At 34.2% G+C, this 21495-nt stretch overlaps 1 protein-coding gene across 12 annotated transcripts in view; it reads right to left on the bottom strand.

Annotated features, from left to right (window-relative positions):
* The window catches only part of LOC123557003 (uncharacterized), a 99852-nt gene that overhangs the window by 44131 nt on the left and 34226 nt on the right, over positions 1 to 21495 (bottom strand). For all 12 annotated transcript variants that reach the window (XM_053543298.1, XM_053543305.1, XM_053543302.1 and 9 more), the window contains 5 exons: positions 20533 to 20652; positions 19394 to 19554; positions 13666 to 13768; positions 11575 to 11626; positions 1977 to 2090 (listed from right to left, as the gene is read on the bottom strand). In XM_053543298.1, the coding sequence (XP_053399273.1) occupies positions 1977 to 2090; positions 11575 to 11626; positions 13666 to 13768; positions 19394 to 19554; positions 20533 to 20652 (550 nt within the window). The remainder of the gene's footprint in view (positions 1 to 1976; positions 2091 to 11574; positions 11627 to 13665; positions 13769 to 19393; positions 19555 to 20532; positions 20653 to 21495) is intronic.

Here is a 21495-nt window from a genome sequence, read left to right as displayed (position 1 = left end):
TTTTCTCAGTCAAAAAGGGGGCATAATTTGGCCAAAATAAAGGTCAGAGTTATGGGACTTGGTGCTATCAACTAGTTTTATAACCCCGAAGACACATGTGAAGTTTCAATTCAATATCTGCATTAGTTTTGGAGATAGTAACTTGCATGTAAAACTTTAACCAGAATTTTCTAAGTCCAAAAGGGGACATAATTTGGCCAAAATACATGTCAGAGTTATGGGACTTGACCCAGTGAGGTAGGTAACTGATCTATAAAAAGAATAAATAAGTTTTAAATCTAAATGCCTTTTAGTAATAGCTGTATGTACTTGCACGCAAAACTTTAACCAGAATTTTCTAAGTCCAAAAGGGGGCATAATTTGGCCAAAATGAAGGTCAGAGTTATGGGACTTGGTGCTATCAATTAGTTTTATAACCCCGAAGACACATGTGAAGTTTCAATTTAATATCTGCATTAGTTATGGAGATAGTAACTTGCATGTAAAACTTTAACCAGAATTTTCTAAGTCCAAAAGGGGGCATAATTTGCTCAAAATACATGTCACAGTTATGGAACTTGACCCAGTGAGGTTGGTAATTGACCTAGAAAATGAATAAATAAGTTTCAAAGCTATATGCCTTTAAATGATAGCTGTATGTACTTGCATGCAAAAACTTAACAAAGGTGTCTTCGAATAGTCGAGCTAAAAATAAGTTTCAAATCTATATGCCTTTTATAAATAGCTGTATGTACTTGCACGCAAAACTTTAACCAGAATTTTCTAAGTCCAAAAGGGGGCATAATTTGGCCAAAATGAAGGTCAGAGTTAAGGGACTTGCTGCTATCAACTAGATTTATAACCCCGAAGACACATGTGAAGTTTCAAATCAATATCTGCATTAGTTTTGGAGATAGTAACTTGCATGTAAAACTTTAACCAAAATTTTCTAAGTCTAAAAGGGGCCATAATTTGCTCAAAATACATGTCAGAGTTATGGGTCTTGACCCAGTGAGGTTGGTAATTGATCTAGAAAAAGAAAAAATAAGTTTCAAATCTATATGCCTTTTAGAAATAGCTGTATGTACTTGCACGCAAAACTTTAACCAGAATTTTTTAAGTCCAAAAGGGGGCATAATTTGGCCAAAATGAAAGTCAGAGTTATGGGACTTGCTGCTATCAACTAGTTTTATAACCCCGAAGACACATGTGAAGTTTAAAAACAATACCTGCATTAGTTTTGGAGATAGTAACTTGCATGTAAAACTTTAACCAAAATTTTCTAAGTCCAAAAGGGGGCATAATTTGCTCAAAATACATGTCAGAGTTATGGGACTTGACCCAGAGAGGTTGGTAATTGACCTAGAAAAAGAAAAAATAAGTTTCAAAGCTATATGCCTTTAATTGATGGCTGTATGTACTTGCATGCAAAAACTTAACCAAGGTGTGACGCCGACGCCGACGCCAGGGTGAGTAGAATAGCTAGACTATTCTTCGAATAGTCGAGCTAAAAAAGCAGTTTTTTTAGCATATACTAATACACAGTACTGTTTATACACAGAAAAATGTTTATTTTATGTTTACACAGATATTATTATGTAATTCTTTATATTTTCAAATATGAATTTGAGTCTAATATATCCTAAAGGACTTTGTAGTTTCAGACTTCACGAAAATGCACTTGCTAATTGCTGCCTATTATAAGGTTAGCAGTAAGATGTGATACATACATTACACACAACTTATATTATGCTAATTTTTTTTATATAAATGTATTTACAAAATGTAAATATGAACCAAATACTTTTTATACTTCAATGAAATGAATGAATAATGACCTATATTGTTATATAATGACACTTTTTAACAAAATGGAAAAACTGCAATTTTCTGTAACTGAAATTTCTGTTCCATTAATTTCCAAATGGCTTGATAACATGTTTTCACAAAAAAATATAAATTTTGAAATGTTTTATTTTCAAACACCTTATACTTACAGATGGTACAGAAGCACCATTTACGATAATTTCCTCGGCAAACCTCACTCTCGATGGATTCTTTTTTAACCGATCTTTCTTTGCTGCAGTCAGCAGAGCAGATTTCCTGGATGACTGAAATCAGAATTATAGTTTTCAGGTATTTGTTTTATACTATGAAGAATATCTGAGTCATTAAAAGGGACCTGACAGTTCAGTTCTGGAAATTCATTCAAGTCTCTTTGGTATAAGAAAACATTTAAATGGTTTTCGTTCGCAGACAACAGTTACTGCAATGGAAAGTATTTTTTTTAAATAATTGCATAATTATGTTACAAGAACTTTTTATTTAACACTTTTTCAATTAGTAAAATGGAAGGAATTTAACTGTGCATTATAATTGAGCCGTGCCATGAGAAAACCAACATAGTGGTTTGCGACCAGCATGGATCCAGACCAGCCTGCGCATCCGCACAGTCTGGTCAGGATCCATGCTGTTCGCTAACAGTTTCTCCAATTCCAATAGGCTTTAAAAGCGAACAGCATGGAGCCTGACCAGACTGCGCGGATGCGCAGGCTGGTCTGGATCCATGCTGGTCGCATACCCACTATGTTGGTTTTCTCATGGCACGGCTCAATTATATCTGTTACATTAAAATATCTAGTTTATCATTTTCAGTGTCTTGTATCAATTTTGCCATCTGTTTTAAAAACTTGGAAATATTGAAGTCCATTTGGAAGCATGTCCTTTTGCCATTTTCAACTATGAATTAAGGCTTATGTTAGGCCAAACAGATTAGTACACAACTTGTCTTTGACTTTATATATTATTAACAGCTATTTCAATCACTTAGATATAAAGGATATTTGTTTGTTTTCATGTAAAATTAAAATATCTTTCATGAGTGAACACCAGATGCAACATTTTCACAAGTACCATAGCCACCAGTGAAAATGTAAGATATGGTGTTCATTGAGTGAAAGATACTTTTATCTTGCATGTAAAACAATTTTTCTTTTTATTTCAGGTTTGAACTAAATTTACCTGTTTTATAGTTTCTTACCAGTGAAAAATATATTTGATATTTTTCACTGTGAAAATACCAGATATATTTCACTCTAATATTTCGATAATTCACTGAAAAACATTTTAATAAATATACACCAGAATTGTTGCAATTCTTAGATCATTATGTAGTTACTAACTAAATGACTCAAACCTGTCAATCTCTTCCAAGTTATTATTTTCATGCAGTTCTTAACTACCTTCCTTACCCTTAAATCTTAATCTCAAAGTTACCTTTTAACCCCTTTTCATTTAACCCTTAGCATGCTAGATAAATTGTCGTCTGCTGGAAATGTCATCTGCTAAAATTGTAAAGTTTATTCAATTTGCTCCAAAATTGGAAGAAATATTGTCAGACTAGCAAACAGCTTGGAACCTGATCAGACGCCGATTTAATCGGCGTCTGATCTGGTTCCAAGCTGTTTGCAAAGGCTGTTAAATTCGCCTGCAGCAGGCTAAGGGTTAAATCTTAATCTCGAAGTTACCTTTTAACCCCTTTTCATTTAAAGTAATAAACACTGAAAACATTAATTATGAAAATTAAAGTACAAAAAAGTGTAAGAAAAGCTGAAAATATTTAGTGTGTGGTACAAAATTAAATGCTAGCATAAAAACAAATGATTCAGTACACTGAAGTATTATGTCATTTTACAAAAACAAAACCTTGATTTTATGCAAACTTTAGTCAAGAGCATTCATTTTAGTTGTAGGTCTGAAATTTATTTCATTTCTTTGTTGGATTTAACATCACCCTAACACAAAGGTTGCATGGTGGTTTTCAAGCTTTTGACGGTGCAGGAGTCCAGTTGCCCCTCCATGCAGTATTTAAGACGTAAGCCTGCACCATGGATACGATGGTAGAACAACCTTCTTTTCATAAGCCTGCTTGATATCTTCCTCACATAAAAGAGTTTTACATCCTAAACTAGATTTTGAACCAGTAACAGTGCTAGGAGGTGGATGGGCGAGGTCAAAGACCTCATTACCTTCTCACAAATGCCCCTCTAGGTCTGAAATTAAGCTTATAATAGACAATTTCTCTATAGAACTGTAATATATTTAAGAAATAATAATTATGTGCCTATATTTTATCAGTTAATAAAATATGGGCAGGAGTTCGGATGTGTAATAATTAAATCACGAGTGCGTAGCACGAGTGATTTAATATTCGCATCCGAACGACTGCCCATATTTTATAAACTGATAAAATTATTGGAACATATTTATTATTTGGATTCTAACCACGCAAATTCTTTGCAATTTACAGCACTACATTTAAGCGCGATATGTCATTCGGCTGGCCATATGCTATTATAAAAACCTCCCCACGAATGGAACGGAATTTTCCGATATTTAGTAAATTTTAATTAAAGTATTAAGTAGTTATTGCCGTGAAAATGTTATTTTCAATAACATCTAAGGTCGGATATAGAAATCAGAGGTAAATACTTAATTCAAAGTTTATATATGCAGTTTCTAAAAATAGTACACGTCACCTACATGATGGCACTGAAACATACACGCCAGAACATTGCGGCGGCATATAAACACGTAAACACTTGAGTCTGGAAGATTGGAACATTAATTATAATGTATTTACTGTCAAAGTAGAATCTAGTTGACATTTGTGGTCCCTACAACGCAGAAGTTGTAAACTACACACACGACCAGACATAGATGCACTGGTGTTGAAGTTGAAACTTACCGGGCTGAAACATTTTCTTACGGTAAAAATATAAACAAATAAATTCATCAGTTAGATATTTTTTGTTTCAGAAAATTTGATGTACTTTTATTTCTTCGAGATCTACATAGCACTGAAAAGTCGAGTATTTAGTCGGTAATGGGTATTATACTGTATATAACGGAAGCCGAGTAGAATCTCAGTCATATTACCGTAGGGCGGAATGGAAGAGCTATATTTTATCGTAGATTCATGTATAGGCGATTTCGCTATATGTTTGCTGAGGATCGTGTATTTAAGAAATAATAATTATGTGCCTATATTTTATCAGTTAATAAAATATGGGCAGGAGTTCGGATGCGTAATAATTAAATCACGAGTGCGTAGCACGAGTGATTTAATATTCGCATCCGAACGACTGCCCATATTTTATAAACTGATAAAATTATTGGAACATATTTATTATTTGGATTCTAACCACGCAAATTCTTTGCAATTTACAGCACTACATTTAAGTGCGATATGTCATTCGGCTGGCCATATGCTATTATAAAAACCTCCCCACGAATGGAACGGAATTTTCCGATATTTAGTAAATTTTAATTAAAGTATTAAGTAGTTATTGCCGTGAAAATGTTATTTTCAATAACATCTAAGGTCGGATATAGAAATCAGAGGTAAATACTTAATTCAAAGTTTATATATGCAGTTTCTAAAAATAGTACACGTCACCTACATGATGGCACTGAAACATACACGCCAGAACATTGCGGCGGCATATAAACACGTAAACACTTGAGTCTGGAAGATTGGAACATTAATTATAATGTATTTACTGTCAAAGTAGAATCTAGTTGACATTTGTGGTCCCTACAACGCAGAAGTTGTAAACTACACACACGACCAGACATAGATGCACTGGTGTTGAAGTTGAAACTTACCGGGCTGAAACATTTTCTTACGGTAAAAATATAAACAAATAAATTCATCAGTTAGATATTTTTTGTTTCAGAAAATTTGATGTACTTTTTATTACTACTAGATCTACATAGCACTGAAAAGTCGAGTATTTAGTCGGTAATGGGTATTATACTGTATATAACGGAAGCCGAGTAGAATCTCAGTCATATTACCGTAGGGCGGAATGGAAGAGCTATATTTTATCGTAGATTCATGTATAGGCGATTTCGCTATATGTTTGCTGAGGATCGTGTATTTAAGAAATAATAATTATGTGCCTATATTTTATCAGTTAATAAAATATGGGCAGGAGTTCGGATGCGTAATAATTAAATCACGAGTGCGTAGCACGAGTGATTTAATATCGCATCCGAACGACTGCCCATATTTTATAAACTGATAAAATTATTGGAACATATTTATTATTTGGATTCTAACCACGCAAATTCTTTGCAATTTACAGCACTACATTTAAGTGCGATATGTCATTCGGCTGGCCATATGCTATTATAAAAACCTCCCCACGAATGGAACGGAATTTTCCGATATTTAGTAAATTTTAATTAAAGTATTAAGTAGTTATTGCCGTGAAAATGTTATTTTCAATAACATCTAAGGTCGGATATAGAAATCAGAGGTAAATACTTAATTCAAAGTTTATATATGCAGTTTCTAAAAATAGTACACGTCACCTACATGATGGCACTGAAACATACACGCCAGAACATTGCGGCGGCATATAAACACGTAAACACTTGAGTCTGGAAGATTGGAACATTAATTATAATGTATTTACTGTCAAAGTAGAATCTAGTTGACATTTGTGGTCCCTACAACGCAGAAGTTGTAAACTACACACACGACCAGACATAGATGCACTGGTGTTGAAGTTGAAACTTACCGGGCTGAAACATTTTCTTACGGTAAAAATATAAACAAATAAATTCATCAGTTAGATATTTTTTGTTTCAGAAAATTTGATGTACTTTTTATTACTACTAGATCTACATAGCACTGAAAAGTCGAGTATTTAGTCGGTAATGGGTATTATACTGTATATAACGGAAGCCGAGTAGAATCTCAGTCATATTACCGTAGGGCGGAATGGAAGAGCTATATTTTATCATAGATTCATGTATAGGCGATTTCGCTATATGTTTGCTGTGGATCGTGTTAGAATTTTATATAATCCGAAATATAAATCTGTTTTGCGTTCTATCCAAAGATAGAGCAAACCGATCATTGACACTTTTACCTACAAATTTCAGACTTACAACAATGATGAATGCCACTCTTAAAATTATGAAATTAAAAAAGATGGATGTTATGAAAATGTACAAGTAATCATGTGTAAATGTCCTGAAAAAAAGGTGAACAAGATCATGAACAATACAAACACAGACCATAAAATTTCATGCATTTGCTTGACCAGAAATAAACTGCTTCCTTGTTCCTAGTCCTAGAATTGTACATATTTCATTCATATAATGAATTTTTTAAAATTACCATTGCTGCAAATAAATATTAACTAATTATATACATGCTTTTATCATGCTTGTCTTTCCTTGTGCAAAAAGTAAATTTGCAATAAAAAAAAATGGTAAAAAACAGCCACCCGAGCCTTTTGATGGTCATAACCTCACTTAAATATAATCCATTATATATTGTCGTAATATGAAATACTTAGTCTACTGTAATAATACCATTTATATCATACAATATCTGGGGGTTGAATAGATTTTTCCAAGCCTGCATCATCAGGCATGCAAATTGCCAGGTATGATCAGGTCTGGTAAAAATCGCAAGAACCAAACAGATCCCAGAGCAACCTACTGTTACAATGACCATTCTATTATATACCTATACATATTTTTGTGTTTATTTAGCCAAAAATGACCATAACTCCTTTGAAACAAAAAAAAAACTATTTATACTGAAATCAGTTATAGCACAGGCAAATTACAGAATCTGATTTCCACACCATGGAATTTTGTTTTTGATTTCTGTCTGTCGGTGCCTATTTCTGAAATAGGACATATATTTTACAGAATATTTATAGGTATATAATCATACAATATATGTAATGTCAAATTAGGTATACCAAACAGATATATATGTTTAAACTGTGTATAATTTTGAGTGTTTTTTTTTTTTTTCAAGAATCCATTTAATTTGCATAATAAACTGCATGCAATATATATGCATTATTTCTACTTTTTTACAGACATAATACGGAAATAATCTAATGTTAAATAAACATGTTCTACAGCATTCTTTTATATCACTTATTTAAATAAATGACTACTCTTATAGTCTATACTGTGTGAGGTTGTGAGAATCAAGGGCTACAATTCTATACCAGATTTATCTCCCCTACCTCATCTGCATCAGCCATTATGTCTCGTAACATTTCCAGCCAACCTTCATTCTTTATGCATACAAAAATATTACAATTTAACAAAAAGAGGGCAGTGTCTGGTTAATACAAAAACAAATATGCTATTGATGATGGTATACAATTACGCAATGCTTAAACTTATCTAAATTATTCTGGACACTACTTCGAATCAGAACGTGTACTACCATAGCTGGTACATGTATTATTCCTACTGGTCTCAAATGATGATGACGATGATGATTGATGATGATGATACAATGTTAATAATAAAGATAAAACAACAACACAAAGGGGGCAGTCAAACACAAAAATACTGCTGCAATCTCTACAGCCAATAATGTTGTTGCTGATGATACCTAGGTCATGAGACAGAAAAGCCACAATTAGTCTATGTGGAATTAGTTTCAAATCAAAACAGTTAAAATATTTCTTATTACATGTAACAACCAATACACAGTCAAGCTAGCTTACCAAATGAAACTGTCAATGAAAAACAATTATTGTCTACAATGGATTTTAAAATTTATACAAAGGATTGGTATACTATTAAAGGTACTAACCTCCAAATCTTACAACAACAAAAAATAGAAAGTTTTTAAGATATCAGAAAATTATTCCTGTATTTCTTAAGACAGCTTTGAAACATAGTTATTGACAGTGCCCTGCGGCTCTGGTTCAATTCCTATCTCGGCACTGTTTTTTTTTTCTTCTTGATCTGGCATTTTTAAGATAATTTAGAAACACAAGAGATCACAGAGTGATCTTGGCGCCCACCAATGTGCCATTTTTGAGTGTTCCAAATTTCAAGACTTATTGACTAGCTCAAGGTCAAATTTCATTTCCATACACAACACTGTGCATGTGGTCCAAATTCGAAAGCTGTAGCTTGAGAAATGTGAAAGTAGGTCACTAGATCAATTTCAAGGACAAAGTTATTTGTACACAAAACTATGCATGTGAATCAAGTTTGAAGGCTGTAGCTTGAGAAATTTGAAAGTAGGTCACTAGGTCAATCTTAAGGTCAAAGTTTAATTTGGTACACAAAACTATGCAAGTGGTCCAAATTTGAAGGCTGTAGCTTGAGAAATGTGTAAGTAGGTCACTAGGTCAAAATCAAGGTCAAATTTCACTTCAGAGCACAAATCTATGCATGTGGTCCAAAATTGAAGCCTGTACCTTCAAAAATTTGAAAGTAGGTCACTAGGTCAATATCAAGGTCAAAGTTTGTTTCGGTACACAATCCTATGCATGTGGTCTAAATTTGAAGCCTGTAGCTACAGAAATGTGAAAGTAGGTCACTAGGTCAATCTTTAAGTCAAAATTCATTTCGGTACACAAAACTATGCATGTGGTCCAAATTTGAAGGTTGTAGCTTGAGAAATGTGAAAGTAGGTCACTAGGTCAAAATCAAGGTCAATTTTTATTTCAGAATACAGAACTATGCATGTGGTCCAAATTTGAAGCTTGTACCTTCAAAAATGTGAAAGTAGGTCACTAGGTCAATGTAAAGGTCAAAGTTTGTTTCGGTACATAAAACCATGCATGTGGTCCAAATTTAAAGGCTGTAGCTTGAGAAATGTGAAAGTAGGTCACTAGGTCAAAATCAAGGTCAAATTTCACTTCAGAGCACAAATCTATGCATGTGGTCCAAAATTGAAGCCTGTACCTTCAAAAATTTGAAAGTAGGTCACTAGGTCAAAATCAAGGTCAAAGTTTTTTCCGGTGCACAAAACTATGCATGTGGTCCAAATTTGAAGGCTGTAGCTACAGAAATGTGAAAGTAGGTCACTAGGTCAAAATCAAGGTCAACTCATGTCAAGGTTCATGTTGCCACTCAAAAATATACAAGTGGTCCAAGTTTGAATGTTGTAGTTATTGACAAGAAGATTTTAAAAGCTTTTCCCTATATAAGTCTATATGAACCATGTGACCCCCGGGGCGGGGCCATATTTGACCCTAGGGGGATAATTTGAACAAACTTGGTAGAGAACCACTAGATGATAATACATTACAAATATCAAAGCCCTAGGCTTTGTGGTTTGGACAAGAAGATTTTTCAAAGTTTTTCCTTATATAAGTCTATGTAAACCATATGACCCCCTGGGCGGGGCCATATTTGACCCTAGGGGTATAATTTGAACAATCTTAGTTGAAGCCCACTAGATGATGTCACATAAAAAATATCAAAGCCCTAGGCCCTGTGGTTTTGGATAAGAAGGTTTTCAAAGTTTTTCCCTATATAAATCTATGTAAAATATAGAAATAAACAAAGGGCCATAACTCACTCATAAATTGTTGAACCAGTCTGATTTTCAGGGGGACACAACTAGGGTAACAATACATCATTCTGACAAAGTTTGGTCAAAATCCCCCCAGTAGTTTCTGAGGAGATGCGATAACGAGAAATTGTTAACGGACGGACGGACGGACGGACGGACGGACTGACGGACGGACGGACGGAATGACGGACGGACGGACCACGGACGCAGAGTGATTTTAATAGCCCACCATCTGATGATGGTGGGCTAAAAAACTCATGTTCTAATGTTCATTATATGACCAAACTTCAATTTAAATAGCCAAAATCTGGATGTGATCTTTGATTAAGAAAAAGTCATGACATTATAAATCCTCTCCAAATGGGAAAGACAAATTTATTTTAACAGAAGGAGAAAACCCTAATACACATGGTCCTGCAAGTTCATTTATAGGTACATTTCCGGAAAAGAAAGAAAAATCTATGTTGATCTTGTTCCTGCTTATAAAATTGGCTTTAAGTCGTGTAAGCCGACATTGTATGTTCAAAATGTACATAAATATGTCAAGCCAAGATCTTTCCATGATAAAGTGTTGTCTGCTGAAAATTGGATGAGCATATAGCATTTACTGATTCAGATATGTCTTTTATCAGGAATATTTTATCCAATCATTGGGGTTTTTTCTTTCGCTCATGTGTTGTTTTTTTCTCCCTGAATATTATAATGGTGTGTTTTATATAAAGGTTTGCCTTGTATAACCATGTGAAGACATGGCACCACAGTTAACCCCAACAATTAAACAATGGTTGCAGTTGTACATCGCCAGACTCCTGATCTGGAGGTTGCTGGTTCAAATACCTGTGACCGCGGAATTTGACTGATCCGCACAGTACCTTATGAAGGGGCGAGTAATGGTCTAAAATCCAGGAAGAAGTCATCAAGCTCTTTGTCTCTTATTGCATGTTTTCATGAAATGCCTCAGTAATAATCTATAACCCTAAATTTTCATACAGCTTTTAGCAATAATACTTCTATGATGAGGTACTAATGAACGCAGGCCTATTTTTTAAGTCTAAGCTTTTAACTATTTAACTTCTGCATTAATATCATCATAACAAACATCCTATTTTTGTAAAAGCTTGCTAAATACATAAACAACAATGCTTACAGTACAATTAGGACAAAGTTCTATAAATACATAAGCTCCACAGGCTAAATGTATAAACAACAAATGGACAGATTAGAATACTTACATTATCATTATAAGGTTGGCACACGGAGAGAGTAATTGACTGCTTGCAGGACCTAAAACAGAATAACAAATCAATGGTAACAATTTCAAATATCCAAGCAAAGATCATGCTGGTTTCCATCCTTTCTCTTTGTTTTTTTTTTTTTTTTATTTTGTTTCGTTTTGCTTCTCTTTTAGGCCCCTGAAGTATATATTCGACTGTCAAGGGCCACAACTCTAGTCTCGCTAAGTAAAATTCCCAACAAAATCCCACCCTGACAACATTACATGCTGAATAAAAATCTGACAATGTTGATGACTCCAGGTCAAATACTTTTGAGATATACAAAAAACAAATTATTTATTCATTTATTTTGTTGGGTTTAACATTGAACCAACACAATTATGGTCATATGGTGCCTTTCTAGCTTTGATGGTGGAGGAAGATCTCAGGTGCCCCTCCATACATTATTTCACCATGGGCAGGCACCTGGTAAGAACCATCGACCTTCCGTTAGCCTTGATGGCTATCTCACATGAAGAATTCAATGCCCTGAGTCAGGCTTGAACCCACATTGTTTTATTCACTGCCTCCATTCATGAAAATAAATATACACAAGAGTGAATAGTCCTGTATGACTCACAATTTGGCCACATATTGTGAATACCATGCAAACCTATTCCAATGTCCAATACTGTAAAAGCAGAAACGTTCGTGAGAGTTTAATTTTCGCTATATTCGCATGGCCCTCTATCTTGCGAAAATTAATCCTTGCATAAATATTCACCATTAGTATAATTTAAATTCAAGTAAAATACCATTTTTCTATTTTGCGAATAATAAACCTCGCGAACATACTCAAAAATTCGAGCTCACAAAATTTTGACCCAGCAAAAATATGTGCTTTTACAGTAAAGTAAACTGTTAGTTTCTCAAAAATATCTCACTTTACAGTAATCATGGTATGGCAGCATTTTGGCGGAGTCTCTCTACCAAATTATGTTGCAACCCACATAATTCCCTTACTTTTTATACAGTATTTCTGGTAGTTTATAGAACCATCTTTTCTGTATGATTGATCTCAATATGAGCAATTTATCTGCTAAAAGCTTCCACGTTTATTGAATATTCATGATGGCCACAGACTAAAGAGGAGAAATTGTGAGCTGTGAATTTCGCTGGGAAATTTCTATCCTTCATAGAGAAAGAATTTTTTTGTGAAAGTTCCAACAAACAGATAAAACAAATAAATTAATTCAATAACATTAAAATTTCAAATCCATTAATTCATGACCTCGAAGCTGTTTTGGTTAAAACTTCAACATTTTTTTGTCAATAAAATTAAATGATTTCACAAGATTTCAATCAGAAGCATTTTGTTCCATTGGCACCAAAGTCAAAAAGATCACTGTTTTCAGTCCATAGTTTGAGAAGCACTTTGTTTCATTGGCACCAAATTATAATCAATGTCAGGAGATCTGTTTCAATAATTTAAGAAAGACACAACCCAAGGCTAATAATTCATGGTAACAACTACTGCAAGTCGTAAAACTACTATCTGCCTTTGCTTTCTTTATTTAACTAAGGAACAGATACTATAATCACTTCCTTAAAGGAGGCTAAAAAACTGGATTATATATATAAGTGCATGTTGATCTAACAAATGACCAGTTTTTCAAAAGACCAGAAATTCTAATATGCTCTTCTCTGTTGAAACATTTTACGTTAGAATGACATCACGTTAACGTGCGGTGACGTCAATGTTTTTTGTTGCGACCAAGAAAGAGCGCTACTATATTTATCTAGTGTTTTAGATTATGGGCATATTAGAATCGAAATAATTCATACCAAAACCATTTTTTTAGCACTACTTATACACTCGGGCGGTAATACGTCGTACATATAATTTCACTCAAGCTGTGCCCGACGTATAACCGCCCATCATGCATAAATAAGTGTTAAAACACTCTTTTGCTAAAAATGTTTTCTTAAATATACTAACGGTTTTCAGAAACATGAGAATAACATATCAACAACACCATGGACTCTGAAACTGGGACCTCACCCAAAAAGAACCATTCCAGTCAATTTTCATGAAAGACAAAACATTACCTGACTAAATCAATAACAAATTCTCTAGGAGCTTTCTTCACATCTTGACCATTTATTTTGATGATCTGATCTCCAGGTAGTAATTTGTCAACACTTGGACCTCCTGAAATGTAGGAAAACTCTTAGTGATCAGCTCAATTTGTTAATGATTCATGAATAAACTGTTTTTAATTATATGATCTTGAAGAAAATTTTCATCACTGCTGGATTTTGAATTTCTTAAAATGCCACAAAAGTAAGCTAAATCTAGTGCTATCCAAACTGTTCAATTGACAGAGTTGACCTACTTTCTAATTCTTGTGCATGCAGAATTTTTTCAATTTTAATGAGTTCTGAATAACTAAGCAGTCAGAAGCTTTAGGTTTAAAATCAGCACAATACCAGAAACATTTCATTGTCCAAAATCAAGCATTTTGAACAAAATTTGGCAATTATGGCTTGATTTCAATCAACAATCATATAATATTGCTATATTAAGGACGTATGCTAGAATTTGGTGCGAAAATTTTCCCAATAACAGAATTTCTTCAAACTTTGGATATTGAAGGACAATCATCTAAGAAACAAAACAAATGCTGTCGGATGACAGCGCGCTCGACTATTCGAAGAACTGATTGAAGAATGGGGTCAAAATATTTCCATAGATTTTCAGACTAAACAAAAAAATGGATTAAACAAAAAATGTTCCTGTATTGGTGGATTTCGATTAGTCTTGCACTAAATGGCAATGTGTGACCATGATGGCAAATATGTTAAGTTATATGTTAGGCAAAACATGGACTTATATGAAAAATGTAACTAATTTCCAAGTCCAAAAAGGGCCATAATTCAGTCAAAATAGTTGACAGAGTTATGTACTCTTGCCTACAGATGGAAATCATGTTGATAAACTAATGTTAAAAGTTTCAAAGCTAGAGTTCAAATAGTTTTGACAAAACGCTGACTTGTAAGAAAAACTGAACAAATTTCAAAGTCCAAAAAGGGCCATAATTCAGTCAAAATAGTTGTCAGAGTTATGTACTCTTGCCTACAGATGGAAATCATAATGATAAACAAGTGTTTAAAGTTTAAAAGCCATATGTCAAATAGTCTTGACAAAACATGGACATATACAAAACAGAACCAATTTCCAAGTTCAAAAAGGGCCATAATTCAGCTAAAAAAGATGAGAGAGTTACATACTCTTGCCTATTGATAGAGACTATTATACTGAACAAGATATAAAAGTTTCAAAGCCACATGTCAAACACTTTACACAAAATATAAACTGGTACGAAAAACTTAACCAAGATTTCTAAGTCAAAAGGGGCCATAATTCAGTCAAAATGCTTGATGGAGTTATGTACTCTTGCCTATAACTGGACATGGTGATGGTAAACAAGTGTTGAAAGTTTCAAAGCTTTATCTCAAAAGACTTTGTCAAAATATGAACTGGTACGAAAAACTTAACCAAGACTTCTAAGTCAAAAGGGGCCATAATACAGTCAAAATGCTTGAAAGAGTTATGTACTCTTGCCTATAACTGGACATGGTGATGGTAAACAAGTGTTGAAAGTTTCAAAGCTTTATCTCAAAAGACTTTGTCAAAATGTGGACTGGTACGAAAATCTTAACCAGGGTGTGACGCCAACGCCGACGCCATGGTGAGTAGGATAGCTCTACTTATTTTTCGAATAGTCGAGCTAAAAATGCAATAAAAATCATAGGTCACCGGTATCGAAAGAGTTATCTGCCCTTGAAAACGGCATTTCCCCCCAAAATGACGTTTTCAAGGGCAGATAACTCTTTTTCGATACCGGTGACCTATAATTTTTATTGCATATTTTTGTTTCTTAGATGACTGTCCTTCAATATCCAAAGTTTAAAGAAATTCTGTTATTGGGAAAATTTTTGCCCATCTCATATACAGGGAATTCTAGCGTACGCCTTTAATACAAGTTAATCACACAATCAGGCTATTTTTATTTGACAATCAGGCTATTTTTGGACTAATTAATAAACACTCAGGCTATTTTTGTCACATTAATTGGTAATCAGGCTATTTCTGTACTATTAAATAAATAATCAGGCTATTTTTGTACAAATTAATTGGCAATCAGGCTATTTTTGTACTATTAAATAAACAAGAGGACCATGATGGTCCTGAATCGCTCACCTCTTCCCACATGACCCAGTTTTGAGTATGACGTCGTTTTTTCTATTATTTGACATAGTGACCTAGTTTTTGAGCTCATGTGACCCAGTTTTGAACTTGACCTAGATATTATCAAAATAAAAATTCTGACCAATTTCGTGAAGATCCATTGAAAAATATGGTCTCTAGAGAGGTCACAAGGTTTTTCTATTATTTGACCAATGGACCTAGTTTTCGAAGGTACGTGACCCTGTTTTGAACTTTACCTAGATATCATCAAGGTGAACATTCTCACTAATTTTCATGAAGATCTCATGAAAAATATGGCCTCTAGAGAGGTCACAAGGTTTTTCTATTTTTATACCTACTGACCTAGTTTTTGACCGCACGTGACCCAGTTTCGAAAATGATCTAGATATCATCAAGGTGAACATTCAGATCAATTTTCATGAAGATCCATTGAAAAATATGGCCTCTAGAGAGGTCAAAAGATTTAAATAATTTTAGACCTACTGACCTAGTTTTTGACCGCAGTTGACCCAGTTTCAAACTTGACCTAGATAACATCAAGATGAACATTCAGACCAACTTTCATACAGATCCCATGAAAAGTATGGCCTCTAGAGAAGTCACAAGGTTTTCTTATTATTTGACCTTCTGACCTAGTTTTTCAAGGCATGTGACCCAGTTTCAAATTTGACCTAGATATCATCAAGGTGAACATTCTGACCAATTTTTATGGAGATCCATTCATAAGTATGGCCTCTAGAGAGGTCACAAGGTTTTTCTATTTTTAGACCTACTGACCTAGTTTTTGACCGCACATGACCCTGTTTCAAACTTGACCTAGATATCATCAAGATGAACATTCAGACCAATTTTCATACAGATCCAATGAAAAATATGGCCTTTAGAGAGGTCACAAGGTTTTTCTATTATTTGACCTACTGACCTAGTTTTTGATGGCATGTGACCCAGTTTCGAACTTGACCTAGATATCATCAAGATGAACATTCAGATTAACTTTCATACAGATCCCATGAAAAATATGGCCTCTAGAGAGGTCACAAGGTTTTTCTATTATTTGACCTACTGACCTAGTTTTTGACCGCACGTGACCGACTTTCGAACTTGACCTAGATATCATCAAGGTGAACGTTCGGACCAATTTTCATACAGATCCCATGAAAAATATGGCCTTTAGAGAGGTCACAAGGTTTTTCTATTTTTAGACCTACTGACCTAGTTTTTGACAGCACGTGACCCAGTTTCGAACTTGACCTAGATATTATCAAGATGAACATTCAGACCAACTTTCATACAGATCCCATGAAAAATATGGCCTTTAGAGAGGTCACAAGGTTTTTCTATTATTTGACCTACTGACCTAGTTTTTGATGGCACGTGACCGAGTTTCGAACTTGACCTAGATATCATCAAGGTGAACGTTCTGACCAATTTTCATGAAGATCTTGTGAAATATATGGCCTCTAGAGAGGTCACAAGGTTTTTCTATTTTCAGACCTACTGACCTAGTTTTTGAAGGCATGTGACCCAGTTTCGAACTTGACCTAGACATCATCAAGGTGAACATTCTGACCAATTTTCATGAAGATCTTGTGAAATATATGGCCTCTAGAGAGGTCACAAGGTTTTTCTATTTTTAGACCTACTGACCTAGTTTTTGACCACACCTGACCCAGTTTCGAACTTGACCTAGATATCATCAAGATGAACATTCTGACCAACTTTCATAAAGATCCCATGAAAAATGTGACCTCTAGAGTGGTCACAAGCAAAAGTTTACGGACGGACGCACGGACGCACGAACGGACGGACGGAGGACGGACGACGGACACCGCGCGATCACAAAAGCTCACCTTGTCACTTTGTGACAAATGAGCTAAAAATAAGGATATTTCTTTAAAAATTAATTGGCAATCAGGTTACTTTTGTACTAATGAATCAACGATCAAACTATTTTTGTACTAATTCATCGACTTGAAATATTTTACTGACTCCTAACATTAGAAAATTCCATATCATTAGCTCCAAGTCATATTTACTAAAGCTGCTTGATACCAGTAATTGTGCAAACACATTTTTTAATCAAAATTTTTTAATCAAAAAGGTCTTAATTACTCAGCCAATATTCAACTAATGAAAAAAAGAAGAAACACACAAATCAAATCTGCTAGGACTGCATGCCTGATCCTGCCAAAACATGAGTAAGATAAATGAAAACTGAACACAGTTTGAAATCAAGTCAGCACGAATAGCATCTGTAAATACATGTTGTGTATGTGATATTTTTCAGCTACACCACTAATAAAACAACACAACCTTTGTCTCCAAAAATTTCAAACTCATGGTAGGTGTGGTATATGATCCTAAAGATAATTGCAGGGACTTGCTTCTGCTATGACGTGTTGTTTACAGTTCCTGGTAATTATTACCACTCCATTACACGTAGTCCATTCTATTTGGAAATTAAAGGATATTTAAAGATTTCACAAAAACTGTCATTCAAGAAATGCTATTTTCAACTGTGGCAGGGCAAGTTATGTTTGTACCAAATTTAAAACCATTTTACTACAATACTCTCTCCCCCATCCCCCTTCCATGCATCCTCATGGGCTGTAGACTTATCCTCAGCTTGCTTTGGCAAGCCGCATAATAGTATATAAATATATTGGATGTTGTTGGATGGTAAAGCTTATTTCGTAAGAAAATAGATGAAAAGAAGTGATTGGGTTTAATCTAAATACTTCTAATGGTATTAAACTGCTCCCTGACCTCACATGCAGTTTTAGAATTTCTACATTATAAATGGCTATTTAAATATAATCAGCTACCATATTTATCAATGGTGTAAGTCGGACTTAAGAATGGCAAATTTTCATTTTGTATAACTTCGTCTGTAGCAGATTTTTGTCAAGCTGTAAGTAGCCCCAAAATGTACATTCATGTTTCTTTACAGTTTGTGCTAATTTAATACAGACAAAGCAAAGAAGAAAATTCAGAATTGTTAAGTTCAGGCTTAACATTATAAATATCAGACTACCACTCACTTTGAGGACTTAAACATATTACTTAGGACTGTTTGTGTGAGTGTGTGTATCACATCTTTTAAACAATTTTTCAGTGTCAACTTGTAGTAATCTTGGAACTATCCCAATAAATTTGAGCACAAAGCAAGGAAGCTACTAGTATCCTTTTTATTAAGTCTTGTATATGAAAGCCATAAAATTCCTGACCTCACACAATGTGAGGCAAATGCAACCATTAAGCCATTGTTATGTATAACTTAAACTAAAGCAGAATTATGTATTTTATAATAAAATCTGCGAAAGATCCTTTTGAAGGATAGAAAGCAACGTAATAGTGGACCTGGTTTGGCTTAGTCTGTCACCATTGGCAACAAAATGTACAACACCTCTCACTTCCCTCTAGCACAGGCTTGAGTGAAATTCAACTACCGTAAAACTGAATGTTCTCCAAGCATCAGAAAATACAACAACACTGAATCCAAGTACGGTGAGACTTTTTACAGCTACCACAAGATTTCTTGTTACTCATTCCATTTTATCATACCTTCAGTTACAAATCGAACAACAACTGGCTTTTCACTTCCAGCAACAAACCCGAACCCCTTCTGGGAGTCTCGTACAAGCTCTACTTCACGAGGTTTTGGTGGTTCAATATAATCTGGATCGTCTCTGGGGTCATCTCGACTTGTGAAATTTTCAACATGGCTGAAATTGTAAATTATATCCAAAATAAAATACAAATAATAAAAGATATACTTACTACATTTTTTTTTTCTTAAAAGAGACATATCCCCAAAAATACCTTTAACAAAATTATACACATTAATAAACCACCTGTAAAAATCTGTTCCCTGTAAATAAAATTCTGATGACATTTCAGCAAAAAGAAATTTTTCTAACATCTAAATGTAGACTTTAATGAAACATTTTGTAATTCTAAAATTAATGAACATAATGTCTATTTCATGGTCAAATAAAGTGTATAGTTCCATTTTTTGGGATAACAGTTATATACATTTAGGATGTTTCCTTTCTATACATCTGGTTCAGGCTTTTACTCTATTGTAATCCAGATAAAAGATGTTACATCATGACTTCCAATTTATCAAATGTGCCAGAATACCTAATGGAAGAAAAAATCTGTAATAAAATTCTTGAAATTGTAATGAATGGAAGCCCAAATAATTAATGATACAGCCCTTCCACAGTGTCTTAAATTTTCATTTCAATAATTCTCAAAGATTGGTTCTCAAAAAAAAAAACCTAAAAATTTAATAGGAAATTTACACTTCCGCAAAGACAGGCTACTATGTTAGATGACGTATAGTAAAATAAGGTGAAGGTGACACATATTGAAAAACATTATGGAAAAATAGCAGTCTTGAAATGTTTTTGCATTTTTTTGTCAATTATTTTGGAGAATTAAGTATAAAATGAGAAGCATAGCAAGGTGTTCTTGTCTTTTCTATTTTCTGGAATTATCTGCATTGTGCTGTGGCACTTCTTGCTACTGAAATGCCTTAGAAGCAGCAGAAACCCAGGAAAACCATAAAAGTCTGTCGGTATGAAAGTTCTGCCCGTTGGATTAAAATGTTCGAAACTGGACACACCTCAAAACTGAACTTTTCCAACTGAAAATGATTACGCTAATGGAGAAAGTGTGATGTTTTTTTTTTTCCATACTTTATAAAATATGGCTTCTTGTTCCTGTCATTAGCCCCTTCCCAACCGTAAGGAAGTCCCATGCTCCCTGGATCCCAGTTCTCTCTTGGAGGTAACCATGACGATGACTGTGTCTTGTGACTGAAAGAATAAATATAAAACAAAATGAAATAACAAATCAACATACATGTAGTTTAATTGCCACTTTTCACGAGCACCTGAGTAGAACTACTGACATTCCTTAAGGTAGTTCTGCACGTTTGGATCAAAATTATTTCTACAATGTAGAATTTGATTAAACACTGATTTTTCAAAACTTCAGAATAAACCTAGAAAATTAAGCAAATAAAAAAGATAGGGTCGTGCGCTTGATTTTTTGCTAGACTGATTTGAAAAATAGGGACCTCACGCAATATTTCATAATGAGAGTCTATGGGAAAATCATAACTTTCTTAACATTTTCGCGAATAGAAATTTTTCTACAATGTAGATTTTGATGAAACTTCTCACAGTTGTAAATAAAGACATGGCCTATAATTTGATGAAATAAAATATATAGGTCCATGTGCTTATTTTTGAGATATCTGACCATGATTTAAGTAAACCGGACATTTCACGCTAATTTTAGGACATTATTTTGAATTATTTAACATGTGATATGTTTTAATATCATATTTTGACTTTACAATATAGCAACAGTACCATTGTAATAAATTTACTTACAGGTTGCCATTAATTTATAAAATGATTTTCTGTTCCGTACGCCGAATCCAGTCTTTATTCTACGTTTTCCGGAAAAATGGCGTCACGCCATCACTTCCGGTTTATCAAACGTGCAGAACTACCTTAAGCCAGTTGAATGGCTTCCTCACATGAAAGACTTCTACAACCAAAATGAGGTTTCGAACCCACAGTGGTGAAGGGGGCAAGTGATTCGAAGTCAGTGACCTTAACCACTTGGTCATTGCGGCCCTTAAATTCAAA

This window comes from Mercenaria mercenaria, chromosome 5 (assembly GCF_021730395.1).
Source record: "Mercenaria mercenaria strain notata chromosome 5, MADL_Memer_1, whole genome shotgun sequence".
NCBI classification, from domain to species: Eukaryota; Metazoa; Mollusca; class Bivalvia; order Venerida; family Veneridae; genus Mercenaria; species Mercenaria mercenaria.
The sequence above is the reverse complement of the archived record's forward strand: the minus strand, read 5'-3'. Positions and strand labels throughout refer to the sequence as shown.